The sequence below is a fragment of the Nomascus leucogenys genome, chromosome 13 (genome assembly GCF_006542625.1).
Source record: "Nomascus leucogenys isolate Asia chromosome 13, Asia_NLE_v1, whole genome shotgun sequence".
Classification (NCBI taxonomy): Eukaryota; Metazoa; Chordata; class Mammalia; order Primates; family Hylobatidae; genus Nomascus; species Nomascus leucogenys.
In genome coordinates, this window is record NC_044393.1 from 97908544 (window position 1) to 97929272 (window position 20729).

At 46.0% G+C, this 20729-nt stretch overlaps 1 protein-coding gene across 2 annotated transcripts; it reads left to right on the forward strand.

The window, feature by feature from the left end:
- On the forward strand, nt 1-15741 carry ZNF212 (zinc finger protein 212). 2 transcript variants are annotated; one of them, XM_003270887.3, is made up of 5 exons: nt 1-153; nt 10365-10754; nt 10887-11013; nt 12835-12924; nt 13683-15741. In XM_003270887.3, the coding sequence occupies exons 1-5, from the start codon at nt 130-132 to the stop codon at nt 14537-14539; spliced, it is 1488 nt and encodes a 495-aa protein (XP_003270935.2). In that variant the 5' UTR covers nt 1-129; the 3' UTR covers nt 14540-15741. The 2 variants fall into 2 exon arrangements, with proteins under 2 accessions (XP_003270935.2, XP_030681932.1); XM_030826072.1 differs by having other exon boundaries at nt 10-153; nt 10370-10754.
- The last annotated feature ends 4988 nt before the right edge of the window (nt 15742-20729 follow it).

The window sequence follows — 20729 nt, forward strand, 5'->3', positions numbered from 1 at the left end:
CATAATGCACCTGGCATCAACACGGCGGCGGCGGCGGCGGCTTCCAGTAGGCTCCGGGGCGCCGACCGGACAGGAACGCAGCCCGGGGACTCTGAGGCGGGGTCTGGGTGTTGAGGGGCGACTGGAGCCATGGCGGAGTCGGCGCCTGCTCGGGTAAGAAGCACCGGCGCGCGGGCTCGAGGGCGCGTTGGGGGATGGCGGAGTCCTCTGTCCGGGGCGGGGCTTCGCGGTTTGGACGCCGCCGGGGTCTTGGTTTCCCCGGGCTGCAGTTGGCGCGGGTGAACGCGGACGCTCCTCCTCGCGACCCCAGTGCGCTGCCCTTTTTTCTCTCCGCTTCCTTCTGCAGCGGGGTCGGAGCCTCGGCGCCGTGCGCCCTTGCCCAGAAACTTCTCTGAAGCTTGCTTTAGGTTGGTGGATTTGTGACCCTGCCCACACGTTTTCTCTTTCGTGCCAAAAGAGCCCGTTCCCAGGTTGGAGCGTTTCTAGATTGGAAACGGTCTCCGTCGCTACGAGTGAGCTCTCCCACTGCCTGGGAGACCCCAGGACTTGCCTCTCTGCGACCACCTCCTCTTCGGTCCGATGTGTTGTCGGTTTCTCCCGTGCTGCAGATTTCTGTCTTGGGGTTGCAGCCGCAGGTTGAAGTCAGCCTGGGCTTCTTCTCCTTGGGGACGGATGTTATCTACAGTGTAGTTGCTGCATTTTGTTTGTAGAGCTGTCCAAACTCTCTCCTTCATTCCCCCCCAACCCCCCCCCCCCCCCCGCGCCCACCGACCATCCCCATTCTGGGAATGTCAAGATACGGAGCTTGGTGTGAGGAAAATCCTATTTGTGGAGTCACTAAGCTCTCAGCTATCCATTTGGGTGATTTTAGGCAACTGTGTTCGCCTCTCTGGGTCTCTTTCGTTTTCTTAACTGTAAATCGAGAGAGTTGGAGTAGTTGCTAGATGATCTCTAAGGCTCTAAGTTTCCTTCCAGCTCCAACATTCTCATACTATTCCAAAGTGGTGGTTAATTTAACAATACCAGAGGGTTTACAACGGAAAGGGCAGCTGGAATTGAATTGATTTTTAATGAAGTGTTCCTTGGTCTAGAAACACTTTGAGAATCATGTTAGATCTTTGTGAGAATGGAGGGCTAAGGAGATTCTGTGGGGAAAATTTGACCATGAGCAGGGTGCGCTATATTTGATTCTTGTAGAAAGTGCGTTAAGAACTAAGAAGGGAGGGATTGGAAGACTTAGAGAACACAGTTTTTGCTTTCAAGGAAGTTAACAGTTGAATTGGGAAGACAAGACATAAATGTTTACAATATTAACCTCATCTGACTCCTATAAGCTAGGCTGAGGCAGTCAAAGACTTGGCTTTTCCACAAGATCTAGTTAGTGTTAGAGTCCGGCGAGAGGACTCTGCCACAGTTCTGCCTGCCAGGTCACTCCACAATTACCTACAGGTCATCAGTAGACCTTGTTAGGAAGAAGCCTTAAAGGTCCACCACAGGCCAGGCGCAGTGGCTCATGCCTGTAATCCCAGCACTTTGGGAGGCCGAGGAGGGCGGATCACGAGGTCAGGAGTTCAAGACTAGCCCGGCCAATATGGTGAAACCCGGTCTCTACTAAAAACACAAAAATTAGCTGGGCGTGGTGGCGGGCGCCTGTAGACCCAGCTACTCGGGAGGCTGAGGCAGAAGAATCGCCTGAACCCGGGAGGTGGAGGTTTCAGTAAGCTGAGATCGTGCTGCTGCACTCCAACCTGGGTGACAGAGCGAGACTCCATCTCAAAAAAAAAAAAAAAAAAAAAAGTCCACCACAATCCCAAACTATGCCTTAAATAACATGAATTTGTCGTTGTAGAACTTATTCAGATTGTTCTTGAGCCTGTTTCTCTTCTCAGATATCTCTTCAGGTGAGGATTCTGTGTCTCTCGTTTGACAGTAAGATCAAGTAGGTGCCCTGATGAAACAACTAAAAATGCTGGAAAACCCTGCACATAAATGCATTTGAAATTTTTTTTAGTGAAGAATACTTGGAGCCCCAAAACTTAAGCGAAAGAGGAAACTCAAAAGTGATAGAGTTCTGAAGCCAACTTTGAGGGCATTGGCCGAACATTCATCTTTGGTATTTATGATTCAAGGGACCTGCAAAATAGAACACACATCTCAGAGCCTAAGATGGAAAGTGTAAGAAGCTCCCTAACCCAATCCCATGAAGCAGAGACTTCAAAGGGCAACATTCTGTGTAAGGGTGAACTGAAAGTAAGGTCTGACCTTCAGAAGATTGCAAAGTAAATTGTTAAACCTTGGCACAGATTACAGGCGTGAGCCACCGTGCCTGGCCATAGTTACGTTTCTTTTCTTTCTTTTTTTCTTTTTTTTTTTTTTTTGAGAGAGTCTCGCTCTCTTTCTCTGGCTGGAGTGCAGTGGAGCAATCTCGGCTCCCTGAAACCTCTGCCTCCCAGGTTCTAAGCTATTCTCCTGGCTTAGCCTCCAGAGTAGCTGGGATTACAGGCACGTGTCACCATGCCTGGCTAATTTTGTATTTTTAGTAGAGATGGGGTTTCACCGTGTTGGCCAGGCTGGTCTCTGAACCACCCAAAAAAAAAAAAAAAAGACTACCTTGAAATGAAGTACAGCAAAACTAATGGGGGCCAGCTTCTCAACAGCAACTATGGAAGCCAGACAAAAGTAGAATGATATTGTCAATAGGCTGAAAGAAAGTAACTATAGTCCCATAGTTTTATGTGCAGCAAAAATATGTTTCAGAAACAAGGATGTAATGAAGACATTTTCAGACAAATTAAAAATGACAGTTTGCTACCAATACACTCTTAGTAAAGGTAATTCTAAAAGATATACCTCAGGTAAAATGAAAATTTTCCCAAATAGAAAGTCTGAAAATGTGAGAAGATGTGATGATGCATGGAAATGGTTAAATCTAAACAAATAGTGACTTAATAAAACAGTAACAATTTCTTGTTGTGTTAAAAACAATTAAAATACATGATGGCATTGATGTAAATATGAGGAAGAGATGATCAGAATTAAAGTGTTTAAAGGGCTTTGTTAAAGGGCCTTCTATGTATGTTTCCCATAATTTCTAGGATACTTGCTAAACAACTAGAAATTGGTTGTATAACTTATAGATCAGAAAGGGGGATAATAGAATAAGAAAAAATTAATGTAAAAGAAGACAAGAAAGTAGAGAAGAAAGATGGGATAAATAGCACAAAAAAGGTAAAAATAAATCAAAACTAATGAACGATTACAATAAATGTAAATGAATGAAATGTTCAAGTTAAGAGGCATAGATTGTCAGGATGGGGGAAAAAATCCAACTAGATGGTTTAAAAGAGATACAGCTGGCCAGGCGCGGTGGGTCACACCTGTAATCCCAGCACTTTGGGAGGCAGAGGTGGGTGGATCATGAGGTCAGGAGATTGAGACCATCCTGGCTAACACAGTGAAATCCCATCTCTACTAAAAATACAAAAAATTAGCCTAGTGTGGTGGTGGGTGCCTGTAGTTCCAACTTCTTGGGAGGCTGAGGCAGGAGAATGGTGTGAACCTAGGAGGCGGAGGTTGCTGAGGCAGGAAAATCGCTTGAACCTGGGAGGTGAAGGTTACAGTGAGCCGAGATCACGCCACTGCACTCCAGCCTGGGTGACAGAGTGAGACTTCGTCTGAAAAAAAAAAAAAAAAAAAAAAAAAAAAAAGATACAACTAAAAGATAAGGATATAGAAACAGTTGAATATAAAAGGTCATGAAAAAATATGCCAAGCAAATACCAATCAAAAGAAAGTTGACTTAAATATATTTAGTATCTTTAGAGATAGAAGGCTACTACTACTTTTGTAATGGTAGAAGACTCAATTTACCAGCTAGATACAAAATTTCTAAACCTGTATGCACCTAATTACATAGCCTAAAAATATATAAAACAAAACTGACAGAACTACGAGAAAGATTCACTGTTATAATAGGAGATTTTAATACAACCTTAGTATTTTGTCAAATAGAAAAGACTTATAAGGGTGTAGTGCATCCAGTAGAACTTTCCAAGATGATAGAAATGTTCTGCTCTGCAGTGTTTAATACAGTGGCCACTAGTCACATGTGGCTTTTGAGCACTTGAAATGTTAGCTAGTATGATTGAGGAACTGAGTTTTAAATTTTATTTATTTATTTTGAGACAGACTCTCACTCTGTCACCCAGGCTGGAGTAGAGTGGTGCAATCTTGGCTCACTGCAACCTTGCAACTTCTGCCTCCCAGGTTCAAGTGATTCTTCTGCCTTAGCCTCCTGAGTAGCTGGGATTACAGTCATGTGCCACCACAGCCAGCTAATTTTGTATTTTTAGTAGAGACAGGGTTTCATCATGTTGGTCAGGCTGGTCTTGAACTCCTGACCTCAAGTGATCCGGCTGTCTTGGCCTCCCAAAGGGTTGGGGTTACAGGCATGAGCCACTGCACCCGGCTAATTTTATTTAACCAGCCATATGTGACTAGTGGATATTATATTGGAAGCACAGGTACAGAAATGATTATTTTTATTTTTATTTTTTTTCTGAGACAAAGTCTCTCTCTGTTGCCCACGCTGGAGTGCAGTGGCATGATCCGGCTCACTGCAAGCTCCGCCTCCCGGGTTCACGCCATTCTCCTGCCTCAGCCTTCCCAGTGGCTGGGACTACAGGCGCCCGTCAGCACGCTTGGCTAATTTTTTTGTGTTTTTAGTAGAGATGGGGTTTCACCGTGTTAGCCAGGATGGTCTCGATCTCCTGACCTCATGATCCGCCCACCTTGGCCTCCCAAAGGGCTGGAATTATGAGCGTGAGCCACTGCGCCTGGCCAGAAATGATTTTTTTTATCCATATATCTATCAGTATATAATATCAAAGTATAGAGACAAAATGAAAACAAAAGAGAGGAGGCAAAAATAAAAACCTATTGGGAATGAAAATGTGTGAATTCCCATGTCTATTGGTTGATGCTGGCGTGTAGACGGAGACTGTAGGTAAGGCCATTGAACAGAACACCATGCACTCTCTTCATGTGGCTTGGGATTTCTCAAGGGATTCTAGCACCTGGCTGCCTGTGATTTGCCCCACTTGACAGAGAGTGGAGCGGAGACGAATCATCCATGTGCCACCCTCCTTTAATTGCAGATTCACGTGCAAAGTAGATGATGATGTCTTAAGCCACTAAATTTGGGGCTTATTTGTCATACAGGAGTTGATGGTTGGAATAGATACCTAGGGAAAATGTTAAAACATTGAAAGCTATTAAAAATGGAGTCTCAAAAGGCTGGGCATGGTGGCTCATGCCTATAATCCTAGCACTTTGGGAGGCTGAGGCGGGTGGATCATTTGAGGTCAGGAGTTTGAGACCTGCCTGGGCAACATGGTGAAACCCTGTCCCTACTAAAAATACAGAAAAATTAACCAGGAGTGGTGGCACACACCTGTAATCCCAGCTACTTGGGAGGCTGAGGCAGGAGAATCACTTGAACCTGAGACAGAGGTTGCAGTAAGCTGAGATCATGCCACTGCACTCCAGCCTGCAGCCTGGGCGACAGAGTGAGACTCCATCTCAGAAAAAAAAAAAAAAAAAGGATTTGCATACTATGTTTATGAATTGAAATTCATCCTAAATGTGTCACTTTTCTGTTGGGTGGGGTGACTCATGCCTGTAATACCAGCACGTATAATCGTGCCACTGCCCTCCAGCCTGGGTAACAGAGTGAGACCATGTCTTTATTTGAGGCAGAATCACTGTCACTGGAGGGAAGTGGTGTGATCATGGCTCCATGCAGCCTCAATCCCCTGGGCTCAAGTGATCCTCCCACCTCAGCTTCCTGAGTGGCTGGAACTATAGGCACCTGTCATCATGCTCGGCTAATTTTCTTGTCTTTTTGTATAGATGGGATTTTACCATCTTGCCCTGGCGCCCGTCACCATGCCTGGCTAATTTTTTTGTATTTTTAGTAGAGATGGGCTTTCACCATGTTAGCCAGGGTGGTCTCGATCTCCTGACCTCATGATCCGCCCGCCTTGGCCTCCCAAAGTGCTGGGATTACAGGTGTGAGCCACTGTGTCTGGCCTACAATCAATATTTTTCTCCTATCCCTAGCCCTTGGCAACCACTGATCTGATTTCTGTCCCTATAGTTTGCTTTTTTCCAAACATGTAAATGAAACACAAGTGTAGCCTTTTGTGTCTGAATTCTTTTTTTTTTTTTTTTTTTTTTTTGGAGTTTTGCTCTTGTTGCCCAGGCCGGAGTACAATGGTGTGATCTCGGCTCACCACAACCTCCGCCTCCCAGGTTCAAGCGATTCTCCTGCCTCAGCCTCCCGAGTAGCTGGTATTACAGGCATGCGCCACCATGCCTGGCTCATTTTGTATTTTTAGTAGAGATGGGGTTTCTCCATGTTGGTCAGGCTGGTCTCGAACTCCCACCTCAGGTGATCCGCCCGCCTCGGCCTCCCAAAGTGTTGGGATTTTAGGTGTGAGCCACTGTGCCTGGCCCTTCTTTTTTTTTTTTTTTTTTTTTAAAGTGGTCTTACTTTGTCACTCAGGCTGGAGTGCAGTAGTGCGATCATGGTTCACTGCAACCTTGAACTCCAGGGCTCAAGTGATCCTCCCATCCTCAGCCTCCCAAGTAGCTAGGACTACAGGCACATGTCACCACTTCTGGCTCATTTTAAAAAAATTGCGGAGGTGGGGGTCTTGCTTTGTTGCCCAGGCTGATCTCGAACTCCTGGGCTCAAGTGATCTACCTTAGCCTCCCAAAGTGTTGGGATTATAGGTATGAGCCACCGTGCCTGACCTTTGTCTGATTCCCATCACTTAGCATGTTGTTATACATGTCAGTGATTTTGGTTCCTTTTTATTACATAGTAGTAGACTTAGTAGTTGAAGTAGTAGTCTACTACTAATTAGCAGGCTTAGTAGTCTACTAAGCTATATAGGAAAAATACGCTAAATATATAATACGGTATATAATGAAGTGTCTTATATAGTGTATCTGTTTCCTAGGGCTGGTGTAACAAACTGGGAAGCTTAAATAACAGAAATTCTGTCTCACAGTTCTGGAGGTTAGGAGTCTGCAGTCAAGATGTTTGCAGGGTTGGTTCCTTACGAGTTTTGTGTTTCTCTCCTGGCTTCTGGTGGTCCCATGTGTTTTCTTGGTTTGCGGCAGCATAACTCCAGTCTCTGCTGGAGACATGGCCCATTATGTATTGGTGTAACAGAATACATGAGGCTAGGTTATTCACGAAGAAAAGAGGTTTAGTTGGCTCACGATTCTGGTGGCTGGAAAGTTCAAGATTGGGCAGCTGTGTCTAGTGAGGGCTTCAAGCTGCTTAAACTGGTGGCGGAAAATGGAAGGGCAGCAGGTGTGTGTAGAGATCACGTGGTGACAGAGGAGGCAAGAGAGAGACCAAAGAAGTCAGACTGTTTCACAACCCACTCTAGTGGGAACTAATCCATTCCTGCCAATGACAGCTCACCCCTGTGGGAGCGCATTAATTTATTTATGAGGGATATGCCCTCATGACCCAAACACCTCCCACGAGACTTCACCTCCCAACACTGCCACATTGGGAATAAAATTTCAACATGGGTTTTGGTGAGGACAAACCATAGTAGACATCTTCTCCCTGTGTGTGTGTCTGCGTCTAAAGGTCCTCTGTTTTAAGGACATCGGTCATTGGATTAAGGCCCACCTAATGACCTCATTTCAGCCTGATTACCCTTGGAAGTACCTTATTTCCAAGTAAGATCACATCCTGAGGTACTGATGATTAAGGTTTTACTGTATTATTTTGAGGAGACACAATTCAACCCATAACATTGGATGGATCACAATTTTTTCATCCATTCACTGGTTCATGAACATTTGAATTGTTCCCATCATGCTAGATAATTCAAAACAGAAGACAAGAAGAAACTAGTTTAATCATTCTTTTCAACCTCTTACTATGTGGAAGAGGAGAGGGGGCTTATTCCTTTGCACAGATTCTCACCTACGTTCCTGTCTAGAAAAAGTGCTACTAAGCACAGAATACTGGGCCACAGAAAGAGGAGACTCACAGACTTAAAGTAGAAGCAAAACAAACATGATGGCATGCATATATCCAGTTTAATATTTTGTTTTGTTTTGCTTGTATTTGTCTTTTACATTGAACTTTTCTTTTAATCTTTTGCAGGAGGATGTATTTAAGCTTTTGTCTCATGTGTTCCATGATGAATTAACTGACTTGAGTAACTAGAGTAGGTCCTGGCCAAACTTAAATGTTCAGTTCTGCACCAGTCAGTTTCCTTTTGTCCCATGTTCTCTGGACCACGACCCTTGGCCCCAGCAGTTCTTTCCGAGATATTTCCTCTACGTGTCTTGGTCTTGGTGGCCTCGCTGTGGTTAGAGAAGCAGCCTTGAATAAAGTGTGTGCCATGAAAGAATATGAAGTTTGCAGAGGGGGTTAGGACTGAAGTGAACGTGCAGGGAGACAGTAAGGGGACAGCTTGGGGAAGACTTCCCCAGTGTTGGTTTCAGTAATTTTAGCTTCTAGGACAGCGATTTTCCTACTGTCAGAGACAGCTCATTAAAGTGAAAATTATAAGGAAAATGTCAGTAGACTTAGTCACATCATTTCAGTAAATATTTTCTAAGGATTTATTCACCATCCCAGCTGCTAGAGTGCAAAGATGAATGAATTAAGTCTTGTAGGTCCTGCTAAGGAATTTTGTCTTTATTGTGGAGAGCCATTGAAAGTTTTCAAACAGGGGTGACATGATCAACTATGAAGTCTGGCAGGGATGTGGAGGCAAGATAAGATGTAAATGACATCTTTTATCATATAGTCCAAAACATTACATAAAAATAGGTTTAAAAATGAACACTGATACAGGAGTCTCAGAGAATATGCTAAGCGTAAAACATAGGTAACAGAACATGCACACTATAATTTCACTTTTGTTGAAAAAGAATAAAAGATGAAAAAACTTTAGAAATACACCAAAATTCAAACAGCTTCTTTCTTTTTTTTTTTTGAGACAGGGTCTCACTCTGTTATTCAGGCTGGAGTGCATTGGCACGATCTTGGCTCACTGTAGCCTCAACCTCCTGGGCTCAAGCCATCCTCCCACCTCAGTGCCCCAAGTACCTGGGACTACAGGCATGCATCACCATGCCTGCCTAATTTTTTGAACTTTTTTGTAGAGACAGGGTTTGCCTTGTTGGCCAGGCTGGTGTCAAACTCCTGAGCTAAAGTGATTCAGCTGCCTTGGCCTCCCAAAGTGCTGGGATGACAGTTATGAGCCACCACGGCCAGCGCTAACAGCTTATTCTGTGTGAGAATATTTTGTGTAATATTTTCTTTCTATTCTTCAGCATTTTCCAACATTATTAATACAATATCTACATATAATTTTTAGTATCAATAAAAGACATGCTTTTTTTTTAATTAAAAGAAACTAGATAACTCTGAGCACTGATACACTTGAACATTGCTTTCTTTTTTTTAATTTTATTTATTTTATTTATTTTTTTATTATACTTTAGGTTTTAGGGTACATGTGCACAATGTGCAGGTTTGTTACATATGTATCCATGTGCCATGTTGATTTCCTGCACCCATTAACTCGTCATTTAGCATTAGGTATATCTCCTAATGCTGTCCCTCCCCGCTCCCCCCACCCCACAACAGTCCCGGAGTGTGATGTTCCCCTTCCTGTGTCCATGAGTTCTCATTGTTCAATTCCCACCTATGAGTGAGAACATGCGGTGTTTGGTTTTTTTTTTTTTTTTTTTTTTTTTTTTGAGACAGAGTCTCGCTCTCTCACCCAGGCTGGAGTGCAGTGGCGCGATCTCGGCTCACTGCAAGCTCCGCCTCCCGGGTTCACGCCATTCTCCTGCCTCAGCCTCTCCGAGTAGCTGGGACTACAGGCGCCCGCCACCACGCCCGGCTAATTTTTTGTATTTTTAATAGAGACGGGGTTTCACCGTGGTCTCGATCTCCTGACCTCGTGATCCACCCGCCTCGGCCTCCCAAAGTGCTGGGATTACAAGCGTGAGCCACCGCGCCCGGCCGGTGTTTGGTTTTTTGTCCTTGCGATAGTTTACTGAGAATGATGTTTTCCAGTTTCATCCATGTCCCTACAAAGGACATGAACTCACGTATGTTTATTGCGGCACTATTCACAATAGCAAAGAGTTGGAACCAACCCAAATGTCCAACAACGATAGACTGGATTAAGAAAATGTGGCACATATACACCATGGAATACTATGCAGCCATAAAAAATGATGAGAACATTGCTTTCTTTACTTGATGTTTGGAAGTGACATTGTCTGACCCTGTGTCTTTGATCCTTCAGCACAGGAGAAAACGACGCTCCACACCTTTAACTTCTTCCACACTTCCTTCACAAGCAACAGAGAAAAGCTCCTATTTTCAGACCACTGAGATCTCACTCTGGACGGTGGTGGCTGCTATTCAGGCTGTGGAGAAGAAGATGGAGTCCCAGGCTGCCTGGCTACAGAGCCTGGAGGGACGCACGGGGACAGCTGAGAAGAAGCTGGCTGATTGCGAGAAGATGGCTGTGGAGTTCGGGAACCAGCTGGAGGGCAAGTGGGCCGTGCTGGGGACCCTGCTGCAGGAGTACGGGCTGCTGCAGAGGCGGCTGGAGAACGTGGAGAACCTGCTGCGCAACAGGAACTTCTGGATCCTGCGGCTGCCCCCGGGCAGCAAGGGGGAGGCCCCCAAGGTAGTCTCATTTAGGATTAAAAGTTAGAAGAGAAGGGGGAACCAGCCCTTTGATATGTAAGCACCTCAGTTGCTGGCTTTTCTGTCATAGCTGTGGGTAGGAGCACTCACCGTGTGCCATTGGTGATTCCAGGTGTCCAGGTCACTGGAGAATGATGGTGTCTGTTTCACCGAGCAGGAATGGGAGAATCTGGAGGATTGGCAGAAGGAGCTCTACAGAAACGTGATGGAGAGTAACTATGAGACACTGGTCTCTCTGAGTGAGTAGCAGTTTTCTCCCTAGAATTGTGTCTCAGACATACTACAATTCCTGGCCGGTAGCTTGTAATTCAGACTACACTTGTGGCTCTTGTGGCTGTGGGGTCCTCTGTTGGCCTGCACGGGTGGAGAAATGCAAGTCTCTAGGTCCTCCCATTTACAGAGACTTTTGGAAAGCTCTCAGCATTGTGCCTTTTTTTTTTTTTTTTTTCCCGTGGTCACATAGTCTGTTCTTGATAGTATTTTCTAATAAATAAAATGTCATATACCCTATAGTGTGATATGGCTAGGGTTCCTCATGTTGTTTTTTAATTTATTTTGTTTTATCTTTTTTTTTTTTTTTTTTTTTGAGACAGTCTTGCTCTGTTGCCCAGGCTGGAGTGCAGTGACACGATCTTGGCTCACTGCAACCTCTGCCTCACGGGTTCAAGCGATTCTCCTGCCTCCGCCTCCCGAGTAGCTGAAATTACAGGTGACCGCCACCACACCCAGCTAATTTTTGTATTTTTAGTAGAAATGGGGTTTCACCATGTTGGCCAGGCTGGTCTTGAACTCCTGACCTCGTGATCTGCCCACCTCAGCCTCCCAAAGTGCTAGGATTACAGGTGTGAGCCACTGCGCCTGGCCTGTTTTATCATTTTTTTTAAGACTCTGTCACTTAGGCTGGAGTGCAGTGGTACGATCTCGGCTCACTGCAGCCTTGACAGCTTGGGCTCAAATGATTCTCCCACCTCAGTTTTCCGAGTAGCTGGGATTACAGGCACATGCCACTGCGCCTGGCTAATTTTTTTAAATTTTTTGTAGAGACGTGGGTCTTACTGTGTTGCCCAGGCTGGTCTTGAACTCCTGGGCTCAAGCGATCCACCCACATCGGCCTCCCAAAGTGCAGGGATTACAGGCGTGAGCCTCCGCACCTGGCCTCTCATGCTGTTTTTAATATTTAAGACTATTTGAGATGGGTGTGGTAGCTCACATCTGTAATCCCAACACTTTGGGAGGCCAAGGTGGGAGGATAGCTTGAGGCTAGGAGTTCGAAATCAGCCTGGTCAACATAGTGAGATCTCTGTTGCTTAAAAAAAAAAATGATTTGACAACCGTATGTTACCTTGGATGAGGTAGGCAGCACAGGCTGATCAAAACCATTTTCTTGGTGTTTGGCTGGAATTACAGCTGGTCATTGTGGTCTCAGTGATTTTTTCTTGTTGATTAGAAGTGCTGCTTAATAGATAGAAGTCTTTATATGCAAAATGTTACCTATTACATAATAAATGTGTTTTGTTTGGTAGACAAAGTCTTTTAAAACCTAGGTACATGGAGGAGTGTCAAGTGCCTGGAGCAGAGTAAGAGGTAAAGGAAATAGAAAATGGGCCAGAAAAGTGACCTTGTAAGCTTGGTTGGGTCACATGCTCTCATTGTGACTGTTTCCTTGTCTGTCCCAATGCCCATCTTACCTTGCAGTGCCTTAGCAAGGATGAAATTAGATCCGCTGAAAGGAAGCATTGGCAAGACTTAAGCTGCACGCACATGGAGAGGCAGAGGTGGGTGGTGGTGCCATCAAGGGCAGTGGTGGCTCGGTAGCCTGCCTGCCTGAGCCACAGGCCCTCTAATGGAGGAGCACTGGAGGCAGCAGCTAGCCAAGTCAGTTGTTATGATTGGCCAGAATTTTATAATTGTCCCAAACTGCTAGGGGAAACTGACAAGAACAGTAGCCTTTGAATCTGTATTTCCTTCCTGCCATTGGTCACCTTGGTCATTGGCGGCTGATCAGTGTGCAGTGAGCTTTTGCTGTCTCCTGGGCTCACACTGTGCTGTTTCCCACCCAGAGGTCCTTGGCCAGACAGAGGGAGAAGCGGAGTTGGGTACAGAGATGCTGGGTGACTTGGAAGAGGAAGGTCCTGGTGGTGCCCACCCAGGTGAGTGGCTCTGGAATATTCTGTTCCCCTTCCATAGCCCTCTGTAGCCTAGAGAGAGCTTTCCCACGGCTGAACTGCCAGGTGCTGACTTGGTAACCTCATCTGGCATTTGCTTGTTCTGGACTCCTTTATGATTGTTGTTAGTTCAGCTGTTACATGTGCCTCAACTCCTACCCCCCTGTGGGGTCTTTAAGACTAACGGCCACATCAGTCATTCTTCTTCATGCCCTACAGAATAGAGTACCATACTAGGTGGTAGTCAAAACCTGCTGGAGATTGAGCGTGGGTACGTCAGAGCTTCAGGAGGGAAGGCAGTGCAGGGAAAGCACTTGTCAGTAGGTAATTTGGGAGGTTATGGAGGAAGAACAGAGCTGGACATGAATTTTTAAGCTGTAGGTTTAGTTTGTCTTTAATCATTCAAATTTGTTATTTTAACACTCTTAGTATAGTTGTTACAGTGTATTCTGTCATTTTTCACAGGGATTAAATATAAATTTCTAGACAAGCTTGGAGAACTATCATTTACAGTATTGTTTTATAAGAGTAATACATTTATATTTCCAATCAACATTGGAAAAACTGTACATGAATATAGTTTTATACAAGTCTTGGTACCTAGCCAGTGTCATTCTCCTCCACGTTATCCTAATTCACTTATTCCTGGGGTGCTTCTGAAATTCACAGATGTTTGTTTGGTTCTGGAGAAACCAAAGGTGCTAGAATGTGATCTTTTTTGTTGGTCTTCTTCCACTTTGCAGCAGGTGGGGTCATGATCAAACAGGAGCTACAGTATACACAGGAAGGCCCTGTGGATCTTTCTGGAGAGTTCTCATGCATTGCTGACGAGCAGGCTTTCCTGAGCCCGGAGCAGACTGAGCTCTGGGGTGGTCAGGGCAGTTCTGTCCTCTTGGAAACAGGTCCTGGGGACTCTACTCTAGAGGAGCCTGTTGGTAGTAGAGATCCTAGCAGCAGCAGAACTGTGGGCTGCCCGAAGCAGAAATCTCATAGGCAGGTACAGCTCAGCCAGGAATGTGGGCAAGGCCTGAAGCTGAAAAAGGACATTTCCCACCCCTACGAATGTTCTGAGTGTGAGATCACCTTCCGCTATAAGCAGCAGCTGGCCACACATCTGCGCAGTCACTCTGCATGGGGGTCTTGTACACCTGAGGAGCCGGAGGAGAGCCTTAGGCCCAGGCCACGGCTGAAACCACAGACCAAAAAGGCCAAGCTGCATCAGTGTGATGTGTGCCTGAGGAGCTTCAGCTGCAAGGTGAGCCTGGTGACCCATCAGCGTTGCCACCTGCAGGAGGGGCCCAGTGCCAGCCGGCATGTCCAGGAGAGGTTCTCACCGAACAGCCTGGTTGCCCTGCCTGGCCACATCCCTTGGAGGAAAAGCCGGAGTTCCCTCATCTGTGGTTACTGTGGCAAGAGCTTCAGTCACCCATCTGACTTAGTGCGGCACCAGCGCATCCACACGGGCGAGCGGCCCTACAGCTGCACCGAGTGTGAGAAGAGCTTTGTCCAGAAGCAGCACCTCCTGCAGCACCAGAAGATCCACCAGCGGGAGCGGGGCGGGCTGGCCCTGGAGCCCGGAAGGCCCAATGGCCTGCTTTAAGGGTGCAGCCCCTCGCCCGTCTGGGGGACGGAGGGGGGTGGCATTGGTTCCCCCGAAGAGACACTGCAGTCAGGGACTGAGTTCTTCCTGAGAGCAGTTGTTTGTGATTTGCCTTCCCTTGTCCCAGTACCAAGCCAAGCCCAAAGGCTATCCTGAAAACCCTGTGGAAGAAGAGTCCAGGCCAGGTCTTCACCCTGCTGCCAAGTTTGCTGTTTCTTGGCACCTTCAGGTCTCTGTTTTTCTCATTCATGCCAATGCTTGTGGGCTGGGGTTGGCGTTCTGACCCCACAGGGACTGGTCGCTGGTTCCAGGGCTCGTCCCAGCATTTCATGTCTTCCCACGGGGTTGAGTCGGGCCATAGGGGTGAGCAGCTGCCTGGAAGAGTTCTGGGAAGTATAACCCTCCATTTTTTCTTGTTTTGTAATCTCTTTGTTTAATAACAAGTAGAAGAAATAATTTAATTGTACTGCTTAGCCCTGCTCTGAAGAACCTTTTTTTGGAATTAGATTTTAGTTGATTTTTTAAAGAATACAGCCCAACACTTGTTTTTTACATTTTAAGAGTTGTAGAAGTTGTTCCTAACTTGGGGACTGGACCTACCCTCTAGGAGGGAATTGTTAATGGGGCTCTTTTAGCCCAATGATGCTTACTTAGGCCAGAGAGCAGGGGACACGGTGCTAGGTTCCCTCGTGCGGTGCTTGGTGCTCTCAAATTGTCTCAGAAGGACCAAGAGGAAAAGAGTCGGAGGGGTAGACCCTGCAGCCCCTGTTGAGGAGAAAGATTCCAGTGAAGTTGCTGATGGTATGGCTGTGGTCTGGGACTTGCAGTGTCTCGGCATACCCCTCTCCTCTTCCCACCTCCTCCTGGCTATGTTCTGCAGCCTCCCAGAGTAGAAAACTACTTTGTTACTTAAGGTTGTTCACCTTGTACCAGTGGTTATTTGAGTTTGTTCCTATTACACCAATCCTAACTTGAGGTGGTTCGGATTACAGTTTCCAAATGCATTCTGGGATTGCCTATTCCAGAGAGGGTACAGAAAAAGCACATGGATGGCTTGTCTCAGGAGTGTTGAATGTGTGCCCCGCTGCTGTCTGGGGGGATGGGAGTGGGCTCTGGGGTCATATGTGAACATCCCCTTGGGTGATTTGCAGTTGCCTAGAATAAAACTTGCTACTAGCAAAAAAAAAAAAAAAAAAAAAAAAGTTCATACTGGATGTTCTTCTCCGTTTGTCAAGAACACTTTCCTGGGGCCAAGGTGGAAGAGAGGCGCCTGACCTGGAGTGATGACAGGGAAGGACTGATGGCACAGCCTAACCTGCACTTTTACTTAAACCTAGGACAGAAGACAAGATGTGGCATGGGTGAAAATATTCAGGGGACTGTACTTACGATGGTGGAGAGCTGGAGACAGTCTGAGTGGATGGCTATTGGGAGGTAGAAAGAGTAGGTGAAATGTGGGTACCCCAGGGAGTGCCAGGCAGCTGTTATAAGCATTGGCTTAGATATATGCGTAGCCATCTGGATCCATCTTAAACACAATGCTGAGGGGAAAAGGTAAGAAATTGAGATCTATAATGTAACACCATTTATATAAATTAAAAATGCATGTACACAAAACATTTTGTAAGAACACTTAGTACCAAAGGAGACATGTTAAAGACATTACAGTTTTCCGTGGGGAGATGGAACAAATAGATAGAAGGAAACTTGGGTTGCTATAAGGCAGAGGTCCCCAACCTTTTTGGCACCAGGACTGGTTTCGTGGAAGACAGGTTTTCCACAGACAGTGGTGGGGGATGGGATGGTTTTGGAATGAAACTTCCACCTCAGATCATCAGGCATTAGATTCTCATAAGGAGCGCACAGCCTAGATCCCTCGCATGCACAGTTCACATTAGGGTTCATTCTATGAGAATCTAATGGCGCCACTGATCTGACAGGAGGCAGAGCTCACCTGCTGCGTGGCCTGGTTCCTAACAGGCCATGGACCAGTACTGATCCACAGCCCAGGGATTGAGGCCCCCTGCTATAAGGTATGGGATTGTCTTGTTACAGAAACTGAACATGGAGGGAATCCTTGTAGGGCTGGCACTGTGTGAGGTCAGTAGTAGCTTCGTCAGGAAAACCTTTGGAGTTTCTTTCCTAAGTTTCTTCTGCAGTCTTTTCTTACCCTCAAGCCTTTGCCTTATAGACACCCCTTCTGTCCTGCCCTTAGTTACTCTTACTTCCCAATTGTTGAGCGTTTTAATGTGACCAGCCTTGGGCCTTGCGTTGTGGGGAAAAGCGAAGCACAGAATATGGTCCTACTTCTCCAATAAAGTTAAGTTTTCCTTGAGGCTGGGAAATAATTGTATCAAGCAATTGGACTCCTGCTGACACTTGTTGAATACTTGTGTGCTAAGCACTATTTAAGTTATTTCCATGAAAACAAATCCTCATAGTTTTGGGTGGTGAGTATGATTTTACCTAGTTTTCCATATGAGATGTGGGAGGAGGCCTGAGAAGTGAAGTAAGATGGCAGAGGTGATAGAAACCCAGAGCATCTTGCTTCAGAGCCACAAACTTGGCTGTGGGGTGGTGGTGCTTCTGCAGTTAAGAACTCAGTGTCAAAGCTGGATTCTATGTCCTGAAGTGTGGGCTCTCTGCTGGCAGCAGCAGCATCCCCTAGGAGTGTGAAATGGTGCAGACTCAGGCTCCACCTAGACCCCCGAGTCAGAACCTGCATCTCAGCAAGCTCTCCAGGTGATTCCGTGCATGCAGAGGCACTCTCTTACGGTATGCGAAAGATTTGCCTCTTGTCTGCTTCTGCCAACTTCCACTGAAAGCCTGTTCTGCCAGGTGCTGAGGAGAAAACAGGAAATGGACTGTAAGAAGGACAGGGATGATCAAGTTAGAAAGATTGAAGTCAGCAGGGAAGAATTAAATGCCAAATGTTAGTGACTCATCTATCCTGCCTTTTTTATCCTTCCTGTTCCCACAGTTAAGGTCCTAGTCATCATTCACCCAAAGTTTTCAGTAACCAGTAGGTCTGCTGCTCTTAGTCACATCATTTTTGATTCCAGAGTTAATGTCCTTGCACACAACTGGATGTAGACTTTCCTCAAAACCTTGCAATGGCTTTCAGCAGCTACTGATAATGAGCAATCTTTTTAGTATAGAACTCAAGACTCTGACAACCTGCATCACCCTGCATTTTTTCTCTTTTTACTCTACGCTGCTGCCACACTGGGCTTCCTGTCATTCATTCATTCATTTTTTTAAAAAAATTATTGAGACAGGGTCTCTGTTGCCCAGGCTGCGTGTGCCATCACAGCTCACTGCAGCCTTGACCTCTTGGGCTCAGTGGACCCTCCCATCACAGCCTCCCAAGTAGCTGGGACTACAGGTGTGCACCAACCACACCCAGCTGATTTTTGTACCTTTTGTAGAGACAGGGTCCCACTATGTTGCCCAGGCTGATCTTGAACTCCTGGGCTCAAGCGATCCTCCTGCCTCAGCCTCCCAAAGTGCTGGGATTACAGCTGTGAACCACCACGTCTGGCTCCTGTCTTACTGAATAAGCCATGCTCTCTCCCTCTCTCTGCAGTGTCCTTCTCTGAACCAAACACTATTTTTCACTGTTTTGGTTTTTAAGTCCCTTCTGTGAAAGCTTCCCTCATCCATTTCTTTCATTGAACAAATACATATTGAGTCCCTGTTATCTAGACACTATTTTAAATACACATCAATGAACAAAATGAAGATCTTTGCCCTTATTGAGTTTACGTTCTTTCAAAATCAGTTTTCTTCCTTTACTGCACCTTTGCACAGCCCTTTCCTAGGTGAGGACAGTATTCCATTCTGCCTTAGAGTTTGTTCACTCACAAATATCTGAGTATCCTCCCTGTGCAGAATTCTACAGAGGGGTACAGGGATAAATCTTGCTCTTGGACTTAACAGGCTGCTAAGGGGATATAAGATAGAATAGTAATGTCTTCAGATAAGTGAGGGTAAAAGGCTGTAAGCATTCAGAGAACTATTATTTTAGATGTGAGACACTGGGGAAGACTTTGTGATAGGTGGTATTTGAACTGGCCTTTTAAGGATGGGAGGAAGGACATTCTAAATGGAGGTGACATGACCAAGTCAGGAGACATTATGGGACATGTACAGAAGAGGAGTTCATCCAATTTCGGGAGGGTGGAGTGTGAGAAGGAGAGTAGTGGGCGTTAGAGTTGGGTCAGCCTTCAAGGAGTCTGGATTTTATTCGGTTGATAATGGGGAGCTGAAGAATTTTGAGCAAAAGAGTGACAATTCTAGCTGTGATTTGGGAATGCTAATAAGGATTATACTGTGCTTTTTTGGGGATGTGAGGTTTGGGATATGTTAGAATGTTTCAAGTGAGATCAAGGAAGAGCCAGTGAGGGCCTACCTGATTGGGTGCAGCTGCAGTGGGAAGGGAGCAATAGATAAGACCAAGAAACAGTCACAGGATGTGATGCTGTGGGGAAGAAGGGACCATGTGTGTGTGTGTGTGTGTTTTGTTTTTTTTTTTTTTTTTTTTTTGAGATGGAGTCTTGCTCTGTCACCCAGGCTGGAGTGCAGTGGCGCCATCTCGGCTTACTGCAACCTCCGCCTCCTAGGTTCAGGCCATTCTCTTGCCTCAGCCTCCCAAGTAGCTGGGACTACAGGCGCCTGCCACCACGCCCGGCTAATTTTTTGTAGAGACGGGGTTTCACCGTGTTAGCCAGGATGGTCTCGATCTCCTGACCTCGTGATCCACCTGCCTCGGCCTCCCAAAGTGCTGGGATTACAGGTGTGAGCCACCGCGCCTGGCCCCAGGAGGGACTATGTCTTACTCCTATCAGCCTCCACAGCTCTCAGCACAGGTGCTCGGCACATAGGTGCTCAGCAAATGTTTGCTGAATGAGAAAGTATAATGCGTGTTCACAGGATAGGGAGCTGGGTGTTGTCTGAAATAGGGAAGGCTTCTACGGAGGAAGGGGGATTTGGTTGTACTTCTGGTCTCCCTCTACTAATGCTTCCGTTCCTAACATCTTTATAATTCTGTGTGGGTCCACCTCCTAATCTAAATTACATTCCTGGCTTGGAGGATGAGGGAGCCACAGGAATTCTGTCTCCGACCTGCCCCTATCTCTTGGCTGAGGATGTTCTGGTGGGGACAATGGCACTTGAGTGTGCTGACCTCTCGAGTGACCCTAGGTACTACTTTGGTGGCCCTCAAATTGTGACAACCCTACCTTCTGCAGGTGGAGTCACCCTTGTTAGTCCACGGATTGGGCCTCCACTGGATGTTGTCAGTTCACCCAGAGATAATCAGGTCCTGGAAATCTGATCCCGCAAAAAAGCAAACTCACAAGAGACAGATTAACAAAGATGAATGTAGGCTGAGCGTGGTGGCTCATGCCTGTAATCCCAGCACTTTTGGAGGCCGAGGTGGGTGGATCGCCTGAGGTCAGGAGTTTGAGACCAGCCTGGCCAACATGGTGAAACCCCATCTCTACTAAAAATACTAAAAATTAGCCTGGCCTGGTGGCAGACACCTGTAATCCCAGCTACTTGGGAGGCTGAGGCAGGAGAATCGCTTGAACCTGGGAGGCAGAGGTTGCAGTGAGCCAAGATCGTGCCATTGCACTTCACCTTGGGCAACAAGAGTGAAACTCCGTCTTAAAAAAAAAAAAAAAGCCACCATGTAATTTTAATTTATATCAGAGCTGGCTTGACACCCCGGCTGGTCTGCTCAGAAACCACATTATGGTGCAAAGTGTTCGTTTAATTAAATATATTTATAAAATCTAAGCATGGGAATGGGAGGTAGCTGTGGGACCCTGATAAACAGTGCCAAGGTTTTTGAACTGTGATCACCAGACCAATAGAATCAGCATTTCTTGGAAACTAGTTAGAATTGCAAATTCGCATCACTTTCATCCCCTCCTGCTTCAGACCTAGAAATGTTGAGGTTTGTGCCTAGCATCCTGTATTTTTAACAAGAACCCTCAGTGAAGATGATGCACACTCAAGTTCGAGTACCACTGACTTAGAGAAACTTTTTTTCTAAAAAACGAAGACTAGCTGTCAAACATTATAGCACTCTTTCCTCAAGAGCTCATTAAATCCTAACATTTTTGTCTCCAGCCCATTTTCCTGACCCTTTCTTTCTTTTCTTTTTTTTGAGATGGGGTTTTGCTCT

What these genes read in the sequence shown, in the direction of transcription:
- ZNF212 (XM_003270887.3), top strand. Translation starts at nt 130, where the DNA reads ATGGCGGAGTCGGCGCCTGCTCGG. An exon ending in CGGAGTCGGCGCCTGCTCGG is followed by an intron (nt 154 to 10,364) that starts GTAAGAAGCACC and finishes TTGATCCTTCAG; the next exon opens with CACAGGAGAAAACGACGCTC. An exon ending in TGAGACACTGGTCTCTCTGA is followed by an intron (nt 11,014 to 12,834) that starts GTGAGTAGCAGT and finishes TTTCCCACCCAG; the next exon opens with AGGTCCTTGGCCAGACAGAG.